This window comes from Tenrec ecaudatus, chromosome 14, assembly GCF_050624435.1.
Source record: "Tenrec ecaudatus isolate mTenEca1 chromosome 14, mTenEca1.hap1, whole genome shotgun sequence".
In the NCBI taxonomy this organism is placed as follows: domain Eukaryota; kingdom Metazoa; phylum Chordata; class Mammalia; order Afrosoricida; family Tenrecidae; genus Tenrec; species Tenrec ecaudatus.
In genome coordinates this window covers 52,451,158-52,478,058 of record NC_134543.1, presented here as the reverse complement: position 1 = coordinate 52,478,058, position 26,901 = coordinate 52,451,158, and the positions used below count along the sequence as shown (strand labels likewise).

Sequence of the window (26,901 nt, the reverse complement as noted above, 5' to 3'; positions counted from 1 at the left end):
TCAGAGGTCACCCCCTTGAACTGTGTTCTGTGTTTTTCTGTATGTGAAACTCAGGACTGGTGAACCCATAGGGGCAGCAAGCAGAATATCGGTTTGGGGTGGTGAAAGGGAGATGATACCCAGGAGCTCAGGAAGAAAAAGAATGTTTGGAAACTGTGTTGGCAATTGTACAGCTCTGCTTGACGTAACTGAACGAAAGAATGACGTGTATTAACTCCCAGTTAACCACAACTGAAAAGTTGACCATTACTTAGCATGATTACATCTTTTCTTTTTACTTTTAACAAATTGTTTTATTGGCATATAATCCACATACCATATAATGTAATCATCCAATCATATTAAGAGTGGTACAATCATCATCACAATAAATTTCAGAACATTCGGTTCTTTTTTTTTTATGACTCGAAGTCTTTGTTGAGAACAATGGTGAGACAAAGGGGTCTGACAGCTCCTGCTTCTGAGGCGGCAGCGTTCAGAACTGAACTTAAGCAGCAGCCTTGGAAAAAGCACATTTAAAAAAAAAAAAAGAAAAAGCACATTTTGTTCTTTACTTGTTGTGGTTAGCTCCTCATTTCCCTTCACCCTTCCCTGCCACGCCCCAGCTGTCTCTACAGGTTTGCCTATCCTGGATTTATATACAGAAAATCATACAAAACACAAAAAACCAACAATGACAAGTCAAAATTAAAAAAAAACTTCAATCAAAAGGAAAGCAGAAAATATTAAAAAATGAAACAACTTAAAAATAGGTCCAAAAAAACTTTTAAAACAAGTTTTTTTTTTAAGTTGCGAACAACAGAAGAATAGGTGAAGTACAATGTCGGTCAGTGTAAGATATGACAAAATAATTTATAAATTATTAAGGGTTTGTGAGGAAGGGGAAAATGAGGAGCTGATACCAAGGGCTCAAGTAGAAAGCAAATATTTTGAGAATGCTGAGGGCAACAAATGTGCTTGACACACTGGCTGGATGTGTGGATTGTGGTAAGAGTTGTACGAGCCCCAATAAAATGATTTCATGGCAATGAAAGTTGCCCTCTACCCGGTCTTGTGTCACCGCTCTTTTGCAGTAGCTGGCATGCGCCCCTGCTTTGACCGTCTTGGGTAACAATGTATTTTGGTAGCACTGGGAATTTCCTCATCTTCCTTTGAAGTCTACTACACAGCTTGAGTAATGTCTCCCAATAACTTAATTCAAGCCAAACTGACTGCCAAGTGTCAGATAATAAGCACTAAGGGACTTTTAAAGTTCAAGTAAAAATTCACCTTTTAATTCCATTTTTACATAAGGTTTTAAAGCCCCATCTAACAATGTTAGGTTTTGCTACTTGGTCAAATCTGTTGCTGTACGAAAGCAACTGTACACAATATGCGAACAAATGAGCAAAACATGGTCCAATAGAATTTGACTTACAGACACAGGAAGATGAATTTCATGTAAATTTCATGTGCCTCGAAAGATTTTTCTTTAAAAAAATTGTTCCTTTTGTCTTCTAATCTTTGTAAAAATGCACAGAGACTTGAATGCAACACACCAGAATGAAGCAGCGAACCAAGAGAGGTCTGCGGGGCAGAGGACAGCACTGAGCTACAGCTCAGGGAGACGGGTGTGTCTGCTCAGAACACATGACCACACTCAGAACAACCGCGACCAAACTAAGAGGGAAGGGGGGAGAGAGAGAGAGAGGGGGAGTGGAACACATCCTGGCCCAAGCCCCAGGGCGATATTCCTGCTCAGAGCAGCCAACGCAGAGGGGATCTTAGGGCTGGCCCCACCACAAGACTCAGCATCCCCTCACCGACCCATAGCACTACAGGGGACTACACTGGAGTCACAGTGGCGGATCTGACCCCACCACACAGGGAAAACACTCTTAAAGGTCAACAGTCAGACCTGGAACTATTTATAAGCTTTTCTTTTTTGTTGTTTTTTTCATGTCTATCTAGATAAGATATTCAGAATAAACAATTCTGAGGAGAAAACAGTGGGACCCATGGTTCCAGGAGGACATGGGACAGGGGAAAGGGAAGGGGTGGTCAACAAATCCAGAGACAAGGGAACAAAAAGTGATCTACAATTAATGGCGAGGAGGGTGTAGGATGCCCGTTGGGGCTTGATCAAGTGCAATGTTGCCAAGAGAAATTACTGAAAGCAGAATGAAGGTCGAACATGATAGTGGGACAAGAAGAAAGTGAAAGGAAAGAGAGGAAAGAACTAGGAGGCAAAGGGCATTTACAGAGGTATAAATACAGGCACATACATATGTAAATATATTTCTATATAATGATAGGGACATAGATCGATGTACACATTTTAAATATTAAGGAAGCAGACAGACATTGGGCATCTACTTAAGTACTTCCTCGATGCAAGAACGCTTTGTTCTGATAACATGGCAATCAGTGATGCACACCTTCTCAACAGGATCGCTAAAGACAAAATGGGTGCATAAGCTAATGTGGTGAAGAAGGCTGATGGTGCGCAGCTATCAAAGAGATACAGAGTCTGGGGTCTTAAAGGCTTGAAGATAAACAAGCGGCCAATTAGCTGAGAAGCAACAAAGCCCACATGGAAGAAGCAAAAATCCCCCTAAACATTCTATCATAGATCACTACTTTCATAATAATCTGATGACAGAAGACTAATCCTTATTTACATGCTTCTTTTGTTCAACTGGCTTTTAATAAGGTTATGGAAAGATGGAAGAGCACAGTTAAGAATTATTTTAAAAGAAGTTTAAACTGTAAGAAGTTTACTTGCTAGAGATGACCAAAACTACCAAATACTTTGGTTAACAAAATGGAAAATAGATTTTTATGCTCATAAAAATATCATGATAAATTGTTTTTTTTAATTCCAAAAGAGCACCAGAAATTAAAGTCAGTGAAGACAGCCTCTATTACTCCTATGCAGACACGCTTTAAGCGTTAACTGAGAACCGTCTCTCTCTATAAAATCGGCCTGCTCGGAGCACGTGTGTGCCCTACACTTTGCTAGTTCTGCGGCTATGCCAGTGAAACACACCATCCTTCCTTCCCTTATCACTGCCTTCCTGAAATTTTAGTTTTTCACACTCTGTGTCACACACCTTTTCACTTCCCAAACTCTACACAACCACATGTGAAAGATACAATAATGGACACAGCATCCTTTAACTAATGCTCTATGAAGACCACCCACATTTTTGGACATCTTCGGTAAAGGGGAGACAGTGACTAAGCGCTGTCTCTGTTGCAATGACCCAATGTTGCCGAGTCTGGCTGGCAAGAAAAAACACACTGTGGGAGTCAACGAGCATTGTTGTGGGACAGTAAAACTTTGTGTACTTACAAAATGAAATAGTGTGCCATTAACCTAATACAGCTCCCAATTGCTCATCTTTGAATTTGTCTTATTGCTCGTTATTCTAGAAAAAAAATCATTTTGTCAAAGGGCAGTAAGCACATTTTGTTTTACAAAATGCCAATTTTCCCCAGCAGGTTGTACTACTGTATAACCTCAGCTCTGCTGTATCATGGAGTAAGCCTCAGGTGACTCCTCCCTGGCCACCGCAGGGGTGTGAATAGCCTTGCTAGCATGCAGAGTGCATTGGGAAGTGGATTAAGGCAGATGTTGTTAGATTAACACCTTATCACGTGATCTCCCTTTAGACCCATTTTAAAGTTGCTCTGATTTTTAATATGTTCTACTTTTTTTCCCCAATTATGTTGTTTCTGTTTTACTTTATTGTTAGTTTTCTAATTTATTTTTGTATAAGAAATCCATGATAGGTAAATCTACATGTATCAGTCCAGGGTGACTAGAGAAACAATTCCATGGACACTACTGTGTATGAGAAAGAGCTTTATCGTCTGGGTCTTAAAGGCTTGAAGATAAGCACACAGCCATCTAGCTGAGAAGCAACAAAGCCCAGATGGAAGAAGCACACCAGCCTGTGCAATCATGAAGTGTTGATAGGATCAAGTATCAGGCATCAAAGGCCCAGAACAAAAAATCATATTGTGAATGAGGAGAGTGCGGAGTGGAGACCCAAAGCCCATCTGAAGGCAATTAGACATCCCTTGTGAAGGGTCGTGGGGAGATGACGAGCCAGTCAGGGTGCAGTATAGCACCGATGAAACATACAACTGTCCTCTAGTTCCTAAATGCTTCCTCCCTCCCCCCAACTATCATGACCCAATTCTACCTTACAAATCCAGCTAGACCAGAGCATGTACACTGGTAAAGATAAGAGCTGGAAACACAGCTGATAAACCCCTGAGGACCAATATTGAGAGTAGCCATACCAGGAGGCTAAGGGTAAGGTGGGGTTAGATAGGGGGAAGAGAACATAATGATCTATCTATAACCCCCTCCCAGGGGGATGGGAAACAGAAAAGTGGCTAAACAGGGACATCAGTCATTGCAAAACATGAAAAAATAATAATTTATAAATTATCAAGGGTTCATGAGGGAGGGAAGGTGGGGGAAGGAGGGGGGAAAATGAGAAACTGATACCAAGGGCTCAGATGGAAAGAAAATGTTTTGAAAATGATGGCAACAAATTTACAAATGTGCTTGACACAATGGATGGATGGATTGTGATAAGAGTTGTATGTACTCTCAATAAAATGATTGTTTTAAAAGATGACATCTGATATACTTACCTGCATGCAGTAACTGGGCAATGTAAAAATGTAAAGAGAGGAAACTGACTATATAATTAATTGCTTGTCTGGTTTTACCTGGGAGCACGATGATGAAGCGGTATCTGTGCATTAAAAATTTCGTTTAACAATACAAAAAAGAGCTTTATATATGAGTAGTTTGAATATTGAGAAAACATCCCAGCCCAGTCCACATCAAGTCCCTAAGTCGGCCATTAACCCATATGTCCCATACCAATGTATGAAGCCCTCTTCAAACTCATGAAACACATGCAATGACGCTAAATATAGGAAGATCACATGCCAGTGGGTGGTTAGTCTTGTGGATACAGTGGCGGTAGAAGCAACTCAGCACGGGTAGGGGTCTCCACGTGGTTCCTCTAGCTCAGGGCACTAGTGTAGTTCCATGTGTCCTGTCAGCTCCAATATCTCCCAGGGAGTGAGCACAGAGAGTCTCCCACCTCCAAGGAAGAATACAGGAGTTCCCAGGATCCTCAGGTGAAGGCCATGCCCACACAGAGGCCTCATTGGCTGTATCCTGATTGACAGGCTAGACTCCACTCTTAAATTGATGCCAGATTATGTAACTACCACACTACAGTAACTGGATTACTTTCAAACAGAAATTTGCGAGGGTGGTGGTGGTGAAGTGAATAACTTGGTCACAAGAAAGAAAGGTGTTCTAAAATTGGGGTGATTATACAGCTCTTAATACGTCTGAACTATTGAATTGTAATGATATGAATTATAAGAATCTGGTACGTGTATGTCTGTATGAGCACGGGAAACAAAAGACTCAGCCAGCGATACAGGAGAGGCAAAGACTCCAAATGCACTGCCATCCACACTGAGTAGGACAGGGTAGAACTGTGCCCTGTGAGATTCCGAGAGCGCGGGCTCTCTGAGGGAGTAGAGACCTTCTTTCTCCACTGAGCAGCTGGGGCCCGTGGCTAGTGTGCAACAGAGAACCCACAACCCTCCAGGGCTTCCTGGTGGAGAGGACGGTCACTAAATGCCTTTTGAGGCTTTGTGCAGACCTTTCCCATCTTTAATCTTAAATTTTAGACATATACATACAAGACAGTTAAAATTATAGTTTCCCAATTCATATTCTACTGCCCTAAAGATCAAAACATTCAAGTTATTTCCTCTTTTCTTAACAGTCATCCCTGTCTTGTTGGGCTTCCAAACACTAATGGCTGACGAGGATGCCACAAGCCGTGCTGTCGAAAATGGGAATCCTGGCGGGCACTGTGCACTGCGATCCACAGGGCCGCAAATAAAGCCGCAGTTACTCTGTGGAAGAAAGATGAGGCTACCTGCTCAGCCTTGAAAACCCAGTAATAGGGTGTCTATGAGTTGGACCTCAGTCAATACTCCATGGTAATGGGTATGCTGTCAGAGGGTGTTGCGTGTATACACACACACAAATTGACTGGGAACATCCTTTCCCTTCCTCCCAACACACACCTTTAATCAAGCCTGCGCCAGGTATACATTATGTGAAAAATCAAAAGGAAAGCAGTAACATTGTTGCTAATCATGTAAACCAGAGCAAGGGGAACAGAGCAACGAAGTCCCCAGGGAATACCAAAAATAGCCTTTGGGCCAGGGCTTGGCACCCCATCAGACTCCTAACGGCCAACCAACAGTCCTTAACTAACGACAACTTTTTGTTGTGGTGGTGGTGGTGGTGGTTTTTTGTCATTGGCTTTTTGTTTTCTTTTGTTGCTTGGTTCTGTCTTGTTTTTGTGCATGTTATTATCTCTGCAGGTCTGTCTAAATAAAATAGGCTGCATGAATAATCTGGAGGAGAAAACAATGGGACCGACAGTTCTGTGGGACATGGGAGAGAGGAAGGTGGGGGGAAAGGAAGCGGTATTTGTAAAGGTGAAACTGAGGTACAGTGAGACAGACCTACCTGACAGAACAAGGGAGAGCAGAAACAGAAATTGCTGTAGTAGGGGGACTTCCGTGACCTAGGCCAACAGGTCAGGGAAGTCCTGCTCAGCAGCTGGGGATGCCTGTTTTTTTAAGGGGTGGTGAGGAATGTATGGCATTTATGGCAATTAGCATATGGGGTCTGGAAAACTGCTTATTGCCTCCTTGTGGCTTTCTTTGAAACCAGAGAATCTGGTTTCACTGTGTATCTTATCTGGCACATCTGCAGCTGACCTTCGGACGTGCAGGGAAGCACCTGCAGGGCCCCTACCTGCTTCAGCTCAGACCAAACAGTGTTCACAAACCCAGGGACAAGGGAACAACGAATGATCAAAATCAGTGGTGAGGAGGATGTAGGAGGCCTGGGAGGGCGTGATCAAGAGTAATGTAACTGAGAGGAATTACTGAAACCTAAATGCAGACTGAGCATGATAGTGGGACAAGAGGTAAGTCAAAGGAAATAGAGGAAAGAGCTAGGAGACAAAGAGCATTTATAGAGGTCTAAATAAAGGCATGTACATATGCAAATGTATTTATATATGAGGATGGGGAAATAGATCTATGTGCATATATGTATAGGCCTAGTATTATGGTAGCAGATGGACATTGGACCTCCACTCAAGTACTCCCTCAATGCAAGAATACTTTCTTCTATTAAACTGGCATTCCAAGACGCTCACCTTCCCGACACAATCGATGAAGACAAAGCGGGTACATAAGCAAATGTGGTGAAGAAAGCTGATGGAGTCTGACTATCAAAAGATATAGTGTCTAGGGTCTTAAAGGCTTGAAGGTAAACAAGGAGCCATCTAGTTCAGAAGCAACAAAACCCACATGGAAGAAGCACACCAGCCTGTGCGATCACAAGGTGTCGAAGGGATCAGTTATCAAGCATCAAAGAACAAAAAGTCTTATCATTCTGAATGAGGGGGAGTGCAGAGTGGGGACCCAAAGTGCATCTGTAGGCAACAGGACATCCCCTTACAGAAGGGTTGCGGGGAGGAGATGAACCAGTCAGGGTGCAGTGTAGCAATGATAAAACATACAACTTTCTTCTAGTTCTTAAATGCTTCCTCCCCCCCACTATCATGATCCCAATTCTACCTTACAAATCTGACTAGACCAGAGGATGTACACTGGTACAGATAGGAACTGGAAACACAGGGAATCCAGGACAGATGATCCCTTCAGGACCAGTGGTGAGAGTGGCGATACAGGGACGGTGGGGTGGCAAGGGGGAATCATTACAGGAATCTACATATAACCTCCTCCCTGGGGGATGGACAACAGAAAAGTGGGTGAAGGGAGACATCACACAGTATAAGACATGACAAAATAATAATTTATAAACTATCAAGGGTTCATGCAGGAGGGGGTAGTGGGGAGGGAGGGGAAAATGAGGCTCTAATACCAAGGGATCAAGTAGAAAGCAAATGTTTTGAGAATGAAGATGGCAACAAAGGTACAAATGTGCTTAACACGATGGATGGATATATGGATTGTGATAAAGAGTTGTATGAGCACCCAATAAAATGATTTTTTTTTTTAAAGTAAACCAAGACAGCCTCTATAGAGGAGCTCTCAGGTGGTAGCAGTTTCTAATGTCTGTAATACCAAAAACACAACAGACCCTGGAAAGGGAAATATGCTGAGTAGACGTGTTGTCTTGAACTTCTTCACAGATTGCTTAGTAATTGCAATGGGGAAATAACTACACAGTGGGGGAAAAAGGCCAAACTTTACATTGACCAGGTAATGAAAAATAACATCACCAGTGACAGGCAGGTGACCACTAAGTGTCTCCAGATGTGGCCTGAGAAGGAGAGCGTATTACTTATGTACTCTCTGGGTGGTGATGTAGTACCCTCAAGCTCATCATTAGAACACGAAACAAACCCAACACGAGCAAGTCGTTTATCAAACAAAAATCTTAATAACAATGCCCAGAAGCAAAGAAAAATGGGCGAGGCACTGTATTGTGCGGAGGACCAGAACGATTTGACAGAACACAAGATTTTATGTATTGGGAATATGCCATAAAGGGGATGCATGATGCACCCAACAGAACAGGAGCAGAGATGGCAAATATGGTAAAAGCAGGCTATCAGTGCTCTGTTTTTAGAATTGGAATATTACGGTTAGGTTGTGGTGGTTGGGTACCGTCAAGCTGGTTCTGACCCATAGCAACCCGATGGACAACAGAACAAAGCATTGCCTGGTCCCGTGCCATCCTCACAATGGTGTTCATGGTTGCAGCCCATTGTGGTTGTATTAGGAAATATACATTACTGATGAGTAAAAAAGCATGATCGATCTCTCTCAACTGCTACAGTGCAGTCGTTACGTGTTGGGCTGCAAGCCACATGGTCTGCAGTTCAAACCAGCAGCAGCTGAGCAGGAGAAAGACGGGGCTTTCTACTCCCATTAAGAGTTACAGTCTTGGACACCCAGAGGGGGTCACTATGAGTCAGCAGTGCCTCGATCAGTGGCAGTGAGTGGGTGAGTCTCAACTGCTCCGTGCACATTAAGGGAGAGCAGAAGTGGCAAAGGGGAAGAGCTATGTTAAGAGTGACAGAGCTCTGTCATTTTCAAATCAGAAATTATCTCAGACATTTAAAGAAAGGACTAAATCAAAACTAACCGCTACCATCTTAACCAAATGCTTTCCCAGAATGTTTCTATTTAGATCTGGATGCTGATCACAAAACGTCCCGGCTAGAGTTACCACCGCTCTTGTGTTACAACCTGAACGGAGCTAATCCTCATCAATTATCGCAGGATATTTTGAGCTAGTATGTCCCACATCTCAAAATAGTATATTCAGATCACAGTTGTAGGTAATAAGAAAGTTTAAAGAAAGGCGGGAGCATGAGGCGATCTGAAAGCCAGACAGAACAATCTCAACAATGTGATAATATTTTATTAAACAAGAGTGACATAAATAGCCAAGTAAATAAGCCTGAATAGAAGGAGTCCAAGTCGCATATGTAAACGTAAGGAAACATTTAAAAATACCTTGAGCACCACAGCAGTAACTGTGGCGGGCAAGACGAGAATGATAAAATTAATAGGCGAAACTTTATACATAGTCCCAAAGTATCTTTCTTAAAGCACTATTACAGGTTTTTTAATAAATCACTTTATCGGAGGCTCTTACAGCTCTTAAAACAATCCGCACACCAGCTATATCAGCACATCTGTACATCCGCCGCCATCACTACTTTAAAACACTGTCTTTCTACTTGCGCCCTTGGTATCAGCTCTTTTTTCCCCTCCTTCTTCCCCATCCTCGAGACCTCTTGGTAAGTTATAAATTATTATTATTTTCTATATCACACCATCCACTGTCTTCCTTCACCCACGTTTGTTGCCCATCCCCCTGGGGGGAGGGGGTGTTCATACGCTAATTGCGATTGGTTCCCCTCCCCCCTACCCTCATGGTATTGCTACTCCCGCTACGCTTTTAATGCGAGTACGTAATTCCCTGATCCTCCTTTCTCTGAGAAGTGGGCCTCATTTCCCTTGCCTTTCCTGTGTCTGATTCTGTTAATGATGTGCGTCTCGCAAACACTGTTAAAAGGGATGAGTAGTAACTGTACTTTGGAGGGACCTCTAGACACCGAAGCAATGGTGAAATCATGTCCCCCTAACGTGACGGCTTGAGAAGGGCCCTTCACCCCTACGGCACACATAGCTGAAATCCCTAACGTATGCCTACTCACGAGAAAACAACACCAATCCAGGAACATTCTACAAAACACCTGACCACAAATGTCAGGGTCACGGGAAATAGGTTGGGATATTGTCGTGGATTGAAAGAGATTAGGAAGACTTTACAACAGGCAGCTTTTATTGGGTCCTGAGAGAGAAATGGAGCATTGGGGGGGGGGGGGTGTAAAAAACAAAATAGTTTATACTTTATCAATGGTAATGGGAGGGCTTAGTTTTGATAAAATGTACCATGCGCATCCAGCTGCTGGCCACAGGGGCCAGACAGCCTGGCAGAGAGCCTGACTGATGCCAATGAACCCCACACCATCCCCTCTAGGTGTGCACGTCAAAGGTCACTTTGGCAGAGGTGCCCTCATGCCCGCTGGGATGCGGTCAAGGGGAGCAGAGGTGTATGGGTTAGAACATAAATACATGGCTACTGGTAGAAAAAGGGGGAGAACCGACCTCCGAGTAGCTGGTGGGAGAGTGCCAATTTTTTTTTACAGGAACCTAAATGGGGAGTGTTCCTGGTAATATTCACCGAATAAGCCACATTGGCCCGAACTTCTAGACCCACCCTGGAGACCCAGGCCAAGTGCCAGAGAAGCCTGAGGCACTGAATTCTACATCTGCGGGGCGCACAACACGCTTGAAGAAAAACCTGATGCCGAACCCTACTAGGTGAACTGCACTCTCCCTCAAACACACCTGCAACCTGAGGACTTAAGACTGAAATCTCATGGTGTTCTTTGAAGAAGCAGAAGCCAGCCATACAATGAGGACTGAAGTGGCAGCAGGGGGACAATCAATAACTTACTATATTGATGCCCTATTATGTTATAATAAGCTATATATTATTCTGGCACACCTGTGGCTGACATTCTCTGTGAATATTGTAAAAATAAGTTCACCCTAACAACCAACTCCCATTGTTTGTGTAAACAGCGTCCAGCCACAAAGGACTGATTCTGTGTGAATAATTCAGGCACTGCGATCTGTACTTAGCCTACTTTGACCCAATATCCCTTTCAACTTGTTTTAAAAATTACAACATTAATGAAAGATTTTTATGCTCCAGGGGGATGATCTCTATGATTCTCTACCATAAACTAACAAGGAGATCCCTAAAGAAAGCCAAAGGCAGATTAAAAAAAAGGACAAAGATCTAGGAATAGGTGTTGGGCTTGCACTGAATCCTAGCTTCTATTTAAAAACAGTTAGTTCTTATGGCATGGCCCTGCTCGATGCTCACCCTTAGGAAGGGAACACGGAAGATGGGGGTGCTAAAGCAAAGTCTGGTGAAGAAATTATATGGTGTCTGGCTATCAGAAAAATAGTGCCTGGGGTCTTAAACGCCTGAATCCCAACAAGCAGCCACCTAATGGGGATGTCCACTATGACCACATAGAAGCACTCCACCACCAGTGACCCAAGGATTGCAAATCATACAATCTGCAGCCAAAGGAGGAAATAGCATCAGAGCCCAAATTGTGAGATTCTGCTTTGCAGGAGGTTATGGATGAGTGTGAGCCCAACCTACATTCTTGGAATCTACATAGGAAGTAAGCCTCCGGTGACATCCCTCTAAGCCAGTGGTTCTCAACCTTCCTAATGCCGTGACCCTTAATACAGTTCCTCATGGTGTGGTGATCCCAACCATAAAATTATCTTCATTGCTACTTCATAACTGTCATTTTGCTACTGTAATCAATCTTGTGACCCCTGTGAAAGGGGCGCTGGACCCCCAAAGGGGTCATTACCCACAGGTTCAGAAGTGTTGCTCTAATGACTACAAGAGATCAAAATGATAAACTGACTTGAACAGTTAAAACCTTGTTAGTTGATGCCCCACCCACCCCATACATGTTGGGCCTGATCTCATTTTCAAAATTTTCTGTGTTTCTTCCCCTCCGCCCCACCTCCCCCCCGCCCTCCCATATTGGGGTTTAAGAGTTTGTCATTAGCGGTATGTTTTCCAAAATATGAAATCCATGATTGATGAACCTATAGAGAATAAGGGTTCCTGGGGAGTAAAGTGGGGGAGGGGGTAAAGGGGAGATGATATCACAGAGCTCAAGAAGAAAATGTTTTGAAACTGATTGTGGTAGCAACTATGATTGAACCAGGGTATAAGATTATCGGTAGCAGCTCCCAATACAAAGGTTTCCGTGAGAAAAAAAGCACCATGGGAACGGAAAACCGTACCATTAGGAGACGTACAGGGAAGGCCGGTGGAACTCTCCTGCCTCTGACTCGCTTGTAATTCTGCAAGCATTTGAAACAAAAAATGCCTGGTTTACCCACAAATCACATTCCCTTCCTAATTTCTCTGTGTAAGAGACTACCCTCATCCTTCTTGTACTTAAATTTCAACTTCGCAAACTTAACATTTTCATATGATGAGGGACTGCAGGTTAAACTAGGCCCATATAGTCCCTGCCCCGATGAATGAGTACATGTACTGGTGTAACAGCTACTGTGCTCTGAAAAGCTGGATCTTCCTGCCACCTATGTCACGAGGATGGGCAGTGTGCTGCTCAAGCTTCTGTTTCAGAGCCACAGGTTAATATCTGATAGGCATGTGACTTTGGCCTGACAAATCTGCCTGCAACCTGTGAGGGGGCTGGACAAATCTGATTTTTTTATTTAAATAGAGGAAGGAAGGCAGGCTTTGCTTGTCACCACCGAGACTCATAAGGGGCAACACTTCCAAAACACAGGGTAGAGATTCAGAGGTGCTAGGATGTTGTTAGGAGCCATCGAGTCAGTTTCGACCCATAGAGACCTTACGCACAACAGAACGAAACCCTGCCTGGTCCGTGCCATCCTTACTGCTGCTCTATGGCTCAGCCGTGGTTGCAGTCAATCCATCGGGAGGGTTTTCCTCTTTTTCGCTGCCACTTAGCAAGCATGGTATTCTTTTCCAGGAACAGTGCCTCTCAGGAGCACTTACTTCTTCTGAGAGAGCCTGATTGGCCTTGTGGCAGTCTATGGTACTTTCAATACTCTCTGCCAGCACCACAATCCAAAAGCATCAAATCTTCCTTATTCAGTGGTCACCTTCCATATGTTTACATGGCAACTGAAATACCATGGGGGTTGGGTCAGCAACTCTTAGTCTTTAAAGTAGTATCCTTGCTTTTCAATACTAAAAAAGGTCTTATGAAGACTTACCTAATGCAACACATCTTTTGATCTGCTACCTGCCGTTTCCAGGCGCAGACTGTGAATCCGGGGAAGACAAACACGGCTGACCCCTTCGACAGCTGCTCCAGTTATCCGGATGTCATTTACTGGCCTGTGGTGAGGATGTGGGTCTTCGTACACTGAGTGGTACTGAAGGCGGCAATCCTGATCTTCATCCGCCGGTGTTTCAGGTCCTCTTCCCGTTCAGCAAGGTTCTGTCCTCTGCCTGTCACAGGTTGCTCATAAGCCTTCCTCCAATCCTGATGCCACAGAATCCAGCATCTCTGATTATGTGCTCAGCATACAGACTGAACAAGTAAAGCTGAGAGGGTACAACTCTTGACGCACACTTTTCTTGGTATTAAATCACGCAGTAGCCCCTTGTTGTGTTCACACAACTGCCTTTTGATCCCTAAGTGGTGGTGAGCACAATCAAGTGTTCTGGACTTCCCATTCTTCTCAAGGGTACCCTTCGTTTGTTATGATCCTCCACTCAGTCGAATGCCTTGGCATAGATAGAGATCTTTTTGGTCGTCTCTGCATTCAGCCAAGACCCATCTGACATCAGCAGTGAAACCCTTGGTTCCACATCCTCTTCTCAATATGGCTGATACCTGTGGCAGCCCCCTGCCAAGGGCCTGCTGAAACTGATGCTGCGCCATCTTCAACAAACTAATACTCGAACAGCACCCACTTTAAAACATATTTTTTCGTTGTAGATATATTTCTATATACTTTACAGTACCTTTTTAGATAAAATTTTAAAACTTTACTTAAGGACATAAAAGACCACATTCAATAAATGAACAGACTTTGCTCATGGATGGGAGGATTCTACTCTAAAATCTTTCTATACTACACATAGGCATCCAAGTTTATCAACTCCTCTTTGCCCTTTAATGTTGTATCAACTTACCCTCACTCTGGAACAACTTTAGAATTAGAATCACCATTACCTTTAGCACTGCAGCTTTTAAAATTATTTAATTTCTTACACTCAGCCCTCTGTTACCCAGTAGATTTCAATCTATACGGACCCTAAAGAACAGAGCACCAACTTCTTGTTTGGGGGCTGTATGTCTTTATGGGAGCTGACAGCCTCATCTTTACCTTTGAACCACCAACCTTATGGCTAGCAGCCCAGTACTTGTGACTCCAAGGAGACGCCGTTAGCGTCTAAGTTTTGTAAGGCTAAAATAAAACCATGTGCACCTGTTCCAGCTGACCTACAAACTCTTAAACATAATTAGGAATGAATCTCGTTTATGCACCAAGGAATATGGGCAGATTTCAATGCAATCACTGTGGGATTTTCCCTGGAAATTAGCAAACTGATTCGAAATATCTCAAGAAAATATATACAGCTCCAGAACCCAGCAAATCAATTCTGAAAAAGAACAGATAAGGGGTACTTGATCCATGAAAGAGATTTACTAACATTATAAAGCTACTAATATTCCAACTGTGAAGGGGAAAGGGTTGGTGGAAGAGAGCAGAACAGAGAAAAGCAGGCCTCTGCAATGCAGCACGTCAGACACCCAGAGCGCCCCTCTCAGATATGTGGGGAAAGGTGGTGTAAAGGGCTCACAGTTGGCGGCAACCCAAGGTTGGCAGTTCAAACCCACACACCTTGTGATCCGCTGCTGTGAAAATTGGTCTATGGCGAGTCTCCCCAAGGCCACACAACAAGAACCACACAGTTAGCAAAAGGGAAATCCATAGTGGAGAAATCATGGGCAACTCAGCAAATGCTGACTAGAATGGTACCTAAATCTCTACTTCACAGACATGTGAATGGATGTTCCGGGTAATTAAAGAGCTAAACAAGAAAAGCAAAACTTTAATTTCCAAATAACTCTTAAAAGTCAAAAACCAGAAACAAAGAAAATGAAAAAACTTGAAATTCAGAATGATTAAATATAGTTGGCCAGTAAAAATATAAAAACATAACTTTCTAAGTGAAGGAAATAATGTGTGCGTTTGTGTCCCGCACAGGGAGGAAAACCCTAACATAGGGTGTTAGGGGTGAAGGGCTGTGCGGGTGTTGGGCACTAGGTTGTTTTCATCCACTGCTGGCTGGAATGTGAACTGATGGGGCCCCTGAGGAAGCAGTCTGACGGTACACTGCAAATGAACATGCATAAATAAAACCCTCAAGAAAAGTCCTTGCACAGATGTACAAAGTCGAAGTGAAAATACCCATACAGGAATGGCAAAAACACTTATGGACATATACACACAAACATGTAAAATACATGTCAGCATGTATATGTATTTTCTTAAAAGCACTGAGCAAAACACTGAGCATATGCAATGAACTTAAGAAAGTAGTTGTGCTTTGTGAAGAGAAGATAATAAAAATCAGGAACTTTATATCAAAAATAGTAACAGCTATTAATTCTAGGTAATAAGAATGATATTTTTGCTATATAATTATTTTATCTATCTATAAATTAACTTTTTTTCCTTAAAAACACCATTAAATATAAAAGGCATTATCATCCCAAGGGCATTAGATCAAATTGATAACTGAACTTTATCCATCTCTCTACACCTTTGATATGACAGAAAAAATTTTTTTAATTGAGGTGAAGTAAAAAATTCATAAAACCACTAGGAAGCAAGAAAGATAACAGTAAGTGGTTCATAACTAACAAGTGAAAGAAAAAAGTTGGGATGAGGTTAATTAAATAAAAAGTCCAAACCATACACAAGAGTCTACAGAGCCCTGTATTCCTCCGAGCTGTGAGTTACCAACCCGAAGGAGCGGAAGGGGCCTGAACAGCACGGTGCGCCAGTCACAACCGCTCCGCTAGTGTTGGACGGTGCACAGGGACAGCCCTTGTCCACGGGGTACCCAAGAACGTGGCGCTAATACCAGCACAGAAAACTATAGCTGCCCCAAACCAAAAAAAGTTCAAATATTTTCAACTCTTACATTTTCTTTAGTAGTTGTGGTGAACCACTGAGTCAATTTGAACTCAGAGACCCAGCATGACAGAGAACTGTCTCGTACTTTTTAAGGTGTTAATCTTCATAGGTACAAACACACAGTAAAATCTCTATAGCAGTGCTGAGTGGGAAAAAGTACCAAAAAAATAACTTCATTTATATATTTTAAGTATGAGAATAAATTAAACGTTAATAAATGCATTTAAAATTACCAAACTGACAATGGTTACTTGTAGGGTCGGAAAGTTTACACGTTATGTCTGGGTTCCAATTCTTTTAAAACTAGAACTATTAGTATAATTTCAAAATATATGCTTAAAAAGCTAGGTTTTCTATTTGAAACTCAAACATGAAAAATCATAAACTGAATTTTAACCAAGATTTTAAAAATGGAACAAATTATGTGAATAGCCATATATTATTAGTAATAATAAATAGTTCAAACATTCCCTGATGGTTGGCTACTTCCTGTCCTGTCATAGGACTAAGTGGGTCAGCCAAAAGTAACCCCTAGCTCCTTTCAGAGAACATAAATAGAGTTACTACAGAGAGCTCCAATAGCAGGCTGCTCAAGGTAGGGAACACTCATAATCTCTGTTCTTAGACGCTGTGCCGGGCCTTCAATGAAGACAGTAACTACAATCCACCCGAAACACTAAAACCCAACAGTTACTTATGCGGAGGAAAGAATGCAAAACCCACCTCTCTGAAAACAATGCCTGCTCTGAAATACTGTGGAATAATAGAAAACATTTTATAGAATATTACTAAGGAAAGAATACTAGATTCCTTTTATTCCACCCACATGTTTATCTTAAATTCATATAGAATTTTTAAAGAAAAGAGTAAAAGTTCTACACATACACAAATGTCTCAACTCAATCCCTGGTCCTTGGGAAAAGCTTAGTTATCAGTCATCGGTCATACAATATATAACTCATAATTTAAATGAGGAATTGATCTGATACTTACTAAATGTCTTACAGATGTCAGAAACAGCTTTGAAGACTCTATCAGAGAAATTCACTTTCACCTTGACATACTTCATGTTGGGAAGTTGTAAACGAAGCAGTTTGTGCTGAGGGGTGAACTGAAGCTTGGCATCTGCTTGGATACCATACTTATCCAAGGTCCAATGCGTTTTAAGAAGCCAAGTTTTCTTCTTTTCCCACCAGAGAGCGTGATCAGACCAATCTTTTTTTACATCTGCAAAAACAAACAAAACCCATAAGAACCATCAAGAAGATCTTGAGAGAAATTAAAAGCAAAAAGTAATTGAGTACTTAATATAAGCAATTAATTAAATTCTAAGTACTGTTTATACGATGGGTTTCATGTACACATATAGCCTAGAAAGGCAGTGTTAAAGCAGAATACACAGAGTAGCTAATAATGCTTTGTCACATTCAACAAGGAACATGAATGCCACAACAGTACATCCTAGGGGCCAGAATGGGAAGGATTTAGCAAAGACTTCGTGTTGGTAGATTTTTGAGCCTCACCTTACAGAATTGACAAAAGTCAGATGGAACAGGTGAGAAGACTGGGGTTTGTGAGGTGTGTGGAAAGGTGGGTGAAATGTGTGTTGCTGCGTTGCTAACAGCTCAGGGCAGCTGTGCGTGTCAGAGGGAGAACTGTGCTCCACAGGGTTCTCAGGGCTGATCCCTCCCAGCATGTCGCTGGGCTTCTTTTTCCCTCGGGATGGTCAAACTGCTACCTTCGGAGCTATCTGCCTCGTGGGTGCACCATGCCCACCACTCAGGGACTCCAGTAAGGCTGCTAAAGGGTAAATGGAGAACGAGCGAACCCAACACGTATCGTCCGTGAAGATGAGCGTGGAAAGGAAAGCCCCCAGGAAGACATGCTCTAACCTAACAAAGAGCTGAGGGAGAAGGCAACGACCCACGAGCAGCCCAAATATTCCAAATAAGGAATAAAAATGTCGCACAATCCAACTTTATCCCTTCAACATATTTTGGTACAAATGTAATAGAGAATATTAAACTGTTAAACATATTTAACACTTTATGTAATCAAATGAATTGAAACCATTATAATTTAAATAAGATCAACTTCCATTAAAGCAGATCATTAAAAAAAACTTGCAGCAATAAAATGCAACCTCAGAACTATCTTTAGCAGCAATAAATGTAGACTCCTTGTATCAATTACATTTTGAATTGACCAAGAGACCAAAGGAGAAAGTGGTGTTTTCAAACATTAAGAACAGCCAAGCGAAGCTGCCTAGGAAAAGAAACACACTCCCTCCCGCCTCCTCCAAGAACCCGGATAAGTCATTTATTTGCAAATAGAAACAAAAATTATTAAGATTTTTGTATCGTATAAAGCATCATTTTAATATATTCATGTTGTTTGTCTTTTAACCATTTTATTGGGAGCTCATACAGCTCTTATCGCAATACATGCATCCATCCACTGTGTCAAGCAAATTTGTACATTTGTTGCCATCATCATTTTCAAAACATTTTCTTTCTACTTGAGTCCTTGGTATCAGCACCTCATTTTTCCCCTCCCTCCCAAACCCTTAATAATATATTATAAATTATTATATTTTCATGTTTTACACTGACCGATGTCTCCCTTCACCCATTTTTCTGTTGGCCGTCCCCCAGGTAGGGGGTTATATGTAGATCATTGTGATCGGTTCCCCTTTTTCCCCAATCACAGTGTTTTTAAAAGAAAGAATTGGTGGGGGGGACATGAATTTTAAATTAAAAAAAAGAAAGTTTATAAAGCATCTATCTTATTTCGCTGTTGAAATTTGCTCATACCTTTTACAAATAATAACTTCTGATTTGGTTCACAGAAGACAACCAAGGTTGGGACCTTTTCCTATACAGTACTGCAATTGGTTACACATTATTACATGTATATATCCTTTTCTCTTCCAGAATAGAAAACCGTGGGCAGAAAAACAGAATTTGCAAAGGTTGACCATACGGAGGTGGAGCAAGGTTAAGCCTGGTCACTCCTGCTGAATCCCACGTCAACCAAGGGAGTTATGTCACACACTCCACCAGGAGTTGGAGGAGAAGGGCTGGTCCTGCTGATTGTAGTAATATAGTCTATACACACGTTACCAAGTCTCACCACCCTTCAATACAGATTTGCTTAAATTGTAAACCAACCATGAGAAAAGAATTTGGGTCAAGTAGTTTACTGAGGCCAAGAAACCTAAGTAAGGGGTGTAGGGTTGGAAAAGTAAGACAGAGTGGAGAGGGGGGGAAATCAATCAATTGTTCACAAATTGCTTCGCGCCAAGTGTAGTTTGGTCTTAAGAGAATTTAGGGAATCATGCAGAACATTGCCTTAGGATTGTCCCACTAAGGAAAGAAAGCTGGGGTAGGTATCTGTCCATTCCCTCCACCTGGAGCAGGGATCATTAAATTCCCAGCACTTCCTGGCTGTCACAGCAGACTGGGACTGACTGCGTGGTTCAGGTGGAGGGAGGCCAGAGAAGAGTGCCTTTGAAGAAAGCAGCTGTCAGCAAGTGCGATGTGTCCACCACAGCTGCAGGTGTGCCGCCGTGGAGAGGGAGGGAGCCAACGCATCTGTTAGAAGCATCGAAGAAATGCCTGCTTAAAAACAACAACACAGCAGCGGTTTCACGGCAGTAGCAAGATTGTAAGGACACTGACAACCGTTCCAGCAGTGAAAGGCTAAAACAGAGAGGCAGGGAAAACCACCTGACAAGGATCTGGTTAGCTGGCTGAAGACAAATTAATTACAGGTAAAACTTTGGGGGAGACAGGGTAAAAATAACATTTGTGACTAAGATTCTTTAAAAGTTAATTTTGCTGTATACACACACACTTTATATAAAATTTAACTTCTATTACTGAGAGCCTGGGAAACACAGCCTTAATTATCTCTTCACACTTTATCCCCTATGGCTTTCATGTTACAACAGCAAAATAAGAGTAGCTGTAATAAGGACCTTTATTGTTGTTAGGCTGTTGCTAGGGACCATACAGTCATTTCTCACTCATAGCAACCTTATACACAAACGAACGAAACACTGTCCAGTCCCAAACCATCCTCCACACAATAGATGCTTGAAGTCCATTGTCACAGCAACTTTGCAAACCCACCAAAACAAGGATCTTTCTTCCTCGTTTGGGTTGGCCCCTTACTTTACACTTTACCAAGCATGACATTATTCTCTATGGGCTGGCCCCTCCTGATCACATGTCCACAGTACATGTGACCAAGTCTCATCACCACCTTTGCTTCTAAAAGGTATTTATTCGGGCTATAAGTCTGCTCGTTTCTATGGAATACAGGTCTGCTCGTTTCTATGGAATTCCATGGCACATTTCATTTTATTTTCTAAAACTATACATTATTCAAAGCCATCCGCAAAAGGCAGTGAGTTATTTAATGTGACTCTTCTAGTCTCTAACTCCCATCAAATGACCTCTGCCTATATGTCTGATAAGGTAGGGGAAGACACAGATCGGATTCACCTGTGAGTGAATGTAAACAGATTCCCTGGAGTCCCATCCTACTGTGGATAAAATGAGCTTTCTGAGAAATCTCATTACCTGCATGAGCCAGGAGTGGAGTGCATCCTCTGAACGTGAGATTCCTGTGCAGTGAATCTCTTGGATCTAGATTCTAGATGAAAGCTAGACCATCACAGGAGCAGCAACAGAACCAGGAACCAGAGCATGGAGCAGTGAAGGACTCCTAACCCCCACAGAGCAAGTAAAGATGTGCAGGAGGCTGGCTTGTGGAGTAGGCTGCCTCTGGTCACTTAATTGGGAGATTTCGACCTGCTGAACCATAAAGTGGAACTAAGTGCCTTTGAGCTGAGACTCACTGGAGTGGCATGCCTCTGAGCACTTAAATCTCGGAGCTGCATCTGCTGACCAACAACTCATGGGGTGTGGCTCATGGTGGAACTGTACACGCATAAACTGCTCATATCTACAGTGGCTTGAATTCTGTGTCAGTGGAAAAATTGATGGTATCAATGCAACCGCCTTATACCCTAGGGGGATGACTAACAACTTTTTCTTGAGTTTTTATTCTTCTGTCTTTTGTTTCTGGTGTTGGTTTTGTGTTGTTTTTTCTGGTTCGAAGGCAGGGGAAGACAAGAATGCTAAAGGTAAAGGCAACAGAAACATAATCTTGTAATGGTGGTAAGTGGAGTGAGAGGGTAGGAGATGCACAGAAGACATCAGAAAGCTGGGCAGGGATGTTGTAGTTAAGTTCAAGTTGTTCAGGTTTTATTACTAATATGCACAGAGCCCCAAGAGCACCAGGTTCCCAAGTTCCAGGTGCAAAAGCGTGGGAGACTGCAAGGCAACACGTTCCTGTGAGAGTGGAAATGACGAAAGGCTGCAGTGAGAGGAGTGAAATAGGCACGTTGTCCCCGTCTTTTGCGATATGGGAAGAATAATGAATAAACAGATTAACAGAGAGGGGATGGCAGTTCCAAGGGATATTTTCCGTTTTATTTTTCAAAAAGGAAAGCTCTCAAGAGAATTATTAAGAGATGAGAATATTCCCATTAAGCTTACATTAAAAACACTTATAATTATCATTCTTTTGCATATACTATGTGTCATAGGCTGAAATGAACATATTACCATATTAATGTAAGAATTTTATCTATTGAAATATTATAAAAGCAAATTATACACATTGCTCAAAATTCTGGAGAAAATAACGTTATCAACTAGGGGCTCATTCTTCTAAGGAAACCTAAGGGCCAAATAATTATCAAAAAGCACTGAAAAAAAGTAAAGTGCTTAAATGCACGTGTGTACAGCAGTGTGTCTCAAAGCGAAAGCTCTTGAAAACAGCTGCTATCTAACATATCACATCATAGCTTATCTTTACAATGCAAGTTAAACAGTAACACGATAGAACTAACATACACACACTATGCACAGAATAAGTTTCAGACACCAACACATACATTGAAGTCTGTCTCTCCCAACAAACTCACTGCCATCAACTAGACCCAACAGGACAGGGTAGAACTGGCTCTGAGTTTGATCCTTTTTTTTTTTTAGATTGACTGTGGTTTATTTATATACAATGGAATTGTATATAGCATTTAAAGTGAGCAAATAATAGATTCAAATAGTAATGTGGATAAAACTAAATGACATTTTGAGCAAAAGCAGCAAGAAACGTATTTTTTTTTCTTTCCCTCAGGAAGGTAGACAATAAATGACTCTGCATTTCTGGGGAGCCTGGCAACCCCTGGGCAGGGTCCCAGCACAGGAGAGGGAGGGCTATTCGGCTTCGCATCCAAGCAGAGTCTTGGCAGCAGGGTCCTGCGGACACTGCGGGTCACATGGTCCACATCATTAGCATCACTGGCACAGGGCGGTTTGCTGGGGAGGGGTCAGCAAGCTCTAGCCACTGTGAGTTCAGTGAAACTCAGCAGGAATTCCACCAGCAGCCTGTGTGGGGCAGGTTCAAACCAAACCCACGTTAAGGAGGAAAGCAGACGATTCGTCAGAACCCAAGACACATTCCTTGCTGATTTTACATTGCGTTCTCCAGCCAACTCAGGCAGGTGGAATCTGTTCTTCAGACCAGTGTGTCACGGGCTGGTCCAGCCCGGTGGGACAGAGGGACCGTGATGGGGACGGAGGGCAGCTCACAATCCCGCCCTGCAGGCCTCCTGTAAATCTTCTGGCGAACCGCTTCATGTAGTCTTCCACTTTATTCCGGAAGTCCTCCTTGTCCCGCAGATGATGTTCTGCAGCTTCAATATTCAGTGGATCATCAAAACTCCAAAGATCAGTAAATAAGGAGTTTAATCCCCAAACAACATCCTTCAGCGTCCTCGTGGGAGGCCAGCCACTGCCGTCAATCGAATGTTCTCGCAGTAAACTCAGACAGATGTCCCCCGTCTCTGTGATGCTGGGGTGCCAGATTCTGGTCAAGCACTTCACCTTGGGGGCTGGGGTCACGGTTAGCTGGAAGCAGTGGAGCTTGTTGGGATCAGGAAAGTGCACCTTACAGGTACAAGGTACGTTTGCTTCAAGCTCTGCAACCTGTCTCTCACAGACCCCCTCCACATGGAATGGGAGGCGGTGGCTGAGGAGCGGGACCCTTTGAGACCGTCATCCCGCTTCTGTTTGCTCGCCAGAATGAGCATCACTGCTCTTCCCTCTGGGCTCCCCAAGAGGGCCGAGGCGGCTGGGAGCCAATGCCATGCCCAGCTCATGCGGCGACGGCGAGACACGGCCCTCACGGCCAAGTTTGATACTTTTTACTGGCAGAGAAAGCCTCAAGTTTCTAAAGATGGGCCTTCGGTGGTTTTGAACTGCTGACATTGTGGTTAGCAGCCCAATGCGTCACTATTACACCAGCAGGGCTACTAACTATTCATCTAGACAGGGTGAAAGCATGAAAAATATGCTGACATTAAAGGAAAATGGGTATCTATAAGTAATTACAATGTCAAGCAAAAGAAAATACAACTAGACCACTGATGATTTTGTTTTTCTTGCATATTACAGAATTGAGAAAGCATAGTTATTGAAATTCTCTTCACCTTCTAAAGTTTTGGAGTAACTTTCCACAGTTAACTCCCTACCATAACCTACTTTGGGACCCCAAACAGGTTCTCAAAACGTTTCTGCTTTTCAAAAAGGCAAGTTTGTTATTTCAAACCTGGATTAGGTAAATCAATTCTCTCTCTCTCTCTCTCACACACAGCACAGAAGTGTACACTTTAAGTGGGTGAATTGTATAGCTCAAAAGGGCAGTTTAAAATATATTTTAAAGGAAAAAATGCCGCTGTGTATCCTACGGAAGAGAAAGGGTTAGGGAAATATATAACTTGAAGGCTATGTAATGTATACACAAAGGAGCCCTAGTGACCTCTGGCTTACAGTTCAAATCCACCAGTGGGTATATATGCAGGAGAGAAAGAAGAGGCTAGTTACGGTTGCAGAAATCAAGAGTAAGGGTACTTCTACTCTGTCCTACAGAGTCCCTAGTGAGTTGGTACGGATCTGTTAACAGTGGGTTTTTCTTGTTTGTTTGTTTGTTTTATTGGTGTATACAAGTAAGAAAGGGTTTCAAAAACTCCTGAAAAAGTAAAAGATACTGGAAATTGCGATGGTCTTTTTGAAGCCCCTCCATATTTCATATTCTATTAATGGCTTTTGTTATCACAGCCTTCATCTATTCCATAAATCACGAGAAAAACACCCTCTACTTCTCTTGACGCAATGAGGCGCAGCACAGAGAACGTACCCACTGCTGAAAAGGAAACACACCTTTAAAGCTTTTCTTACTAGGTGCGCCAATTCCTACTCTGTGGTCTGCGCATGAGCTTCTTAAATGCAGTTACTGGTTTTCCTTTTAAAAAGGTTTAGAAAAATGATAATTGAATAATATTTTTCCTTAAGTATCCACATTTTAAAAACCTGTAACACAAAGGCTAACAAACGATCCTTGAACTGGCTACAAGCTTTTCTTCCTTGTTGTGTTCTGTTGTGCTTTTTGTCAGTGGTTTGTTGATGTTTTGTTGTATATTGTTGCTTGGTTTTGCTCTGTCTTGTTTTTGTGCATGTTATTATCTCTGCAGGTCTGTCTAAATAAGATAGGCTGGATGAACAACCTGGAGGAGAAAACAACGGGACCAATAGTTCCGGGGGGGGGCATGGGGTGGGGGTGGGGGGAGGAAGTGGTGTTACCAAACCCAGGGACAAGGGAACCACAAGTGATCTAAATCGATGGTGAGGAGGGTGTGGGAGGCCTGGTAGGGCATGATCAATGGTAAGGTAACAAAGAGGAATTGCTGAAACCCTGGTGGGGGCTGGGCATGATAGTGGGACAGGAGGAAAGTCAAGGGAAATAGAGGAAAGACCTGGGAGGCAAAGGGCATTTATAGAGGCCTAGATTAAGACATGTACATATACAAATATATTTATGTATGAGGATAGGGAAATAGATCTAGGTGCATATATTTATAGGTTTAGTATTAAGGTAGAAGGACATTGAGTCTCCACTCAAGTACTCCCTCAATGCAAGAATACTTTCTTCTATTAAATTGGCATTCCATGATTCTCACCTTCCCAACACAACCGCTGAAGACAAAGTGGGTGAATAAGCAAATGTGGTGAACAAAGCTGATGGTGCCCTGCTATCAAAAGACATAGCGTCTGGGGTCTTAAAAGTTTGAAGGTAAACATGCGGCCATCTAGCTCAGAAGCAACAAAGCCCACATGGAAGAAGCACACCAGCCTGTGTGATCACGAGGTGCCGAAGGGATCAGTTATCAGGCATCAAAGAACAAAAAATCTTATCATTGTGTGCTCACCTCCATGATACGATTGCTGAAGACAAATGGGTGCATAAGCAAATGTGGCGAAGAAAGCTGATGGTGCCCGGCTATCAAAAGATGTAGCATCTGGGGGTCTTAAAGGCTTGAAGGTAAACAAGTGGCCATCTAGCTCAGAAGCAACAAAGCCCACATGGAAGAAGCACAAAAGCCTGTGTGATCACGAGGTGTCAAAGGGATGAGATAACAGGCATCATCAGAACAAAAAAATCTTACCATAGTGAATGAGAGAAGGGGAGTGCAGAGTGGAGACCCAAAGTCCATTTGTAGGCCACTGGAAATCCCCTTGCAGAGGGGTCTCAGGGAGGAGACGAACCAGACAGGATGCAATGTAGCAACGATGAAAAATACAACTTTCTTCTAGTTCCTAAATGCTTCCTCACCCCCACTATCATGATCCCAATTCTACCTTGCAAGTTTCGCTAGACTACTGGTACAGATAGGAACTGGAAACACAGGGAATCCAGGGCGGACGATCCCTTCAGGACTAGTGGTGTGAGTGGCGATACTAGGAGCGTAGAGGGAGGGTGGGTTAGAAAGAGGGAACCGATTACAAGGAGCTACATGTGACCTCCTCCCTGGGGGACGGACAACAGGAAAGTGGGTGAAGGGAGACGTCGGATATGGCAAGATATGACGAAATAATAATTTATAAATTATCAAGGTTTCACATGAGGGAGGAGGGAGGAGGGAGCGGGAGGGGAAAAAATGAGGACCTGATGCCAAGGGCTTAAGTGGAGAGTACATGTTTTAAGAATGATGAGGGCAATGAATGTACAAATGTGCTTTACACAACTGATGTATGTATGGATTGTGATTTAAGTTGTATGAGCCCCTAATAAAACGATTTAAAAAAAAAACCTGTAACACTTGCTGGCAACATTGTGAGAATGCTGAACATGTTTTGTATTTCTGTACTGAAAAATTTCTTAAATACCCACAACTAAAATATAAATATACCACTTAAAAACATCCTATTTGTTCTTCCTTACAAAACTGGTGTTTTAGTGAAAATTTTCCACTAATTTTTAAGTCCCCTTTTATTTTGCTAATACAACATTTTCTGCTGTGTTGTTTGAGAACATCCTGTCACCTCCTATACGATCACTATCAAAGTCTCA

General features: G+C 42.6%; 1 protein-coding gene and 1 pseudogene across 1 annotated transcript in view; both read right to left on the bottom strand.

The window, feature by feature from the left end:
- Positions 1-26,901, bottom strand: part of FERMT2 (FERM domain containing kindlin 2) — an 88,993-nt gene that overhangs the window by 40,636 nt on the left and 21,456 nt on the right. The window contains exon 3 of the mRNA XM_075531642.1: positions 17,413-17,646. Coding sequence (XP_075387757.1) covers positions 17,413-17,646 — 234 coding nt within the window. The remainder of the gene's footprint in view (positions 1-17,412; positions 17,647-26,901) is intronic.
- LOC142426073 (NEDD8-conjugating enzyme UBE2F pseudogene) lies at positions 22,989-23,584 on the bottom strand (annotated as a pseudogene).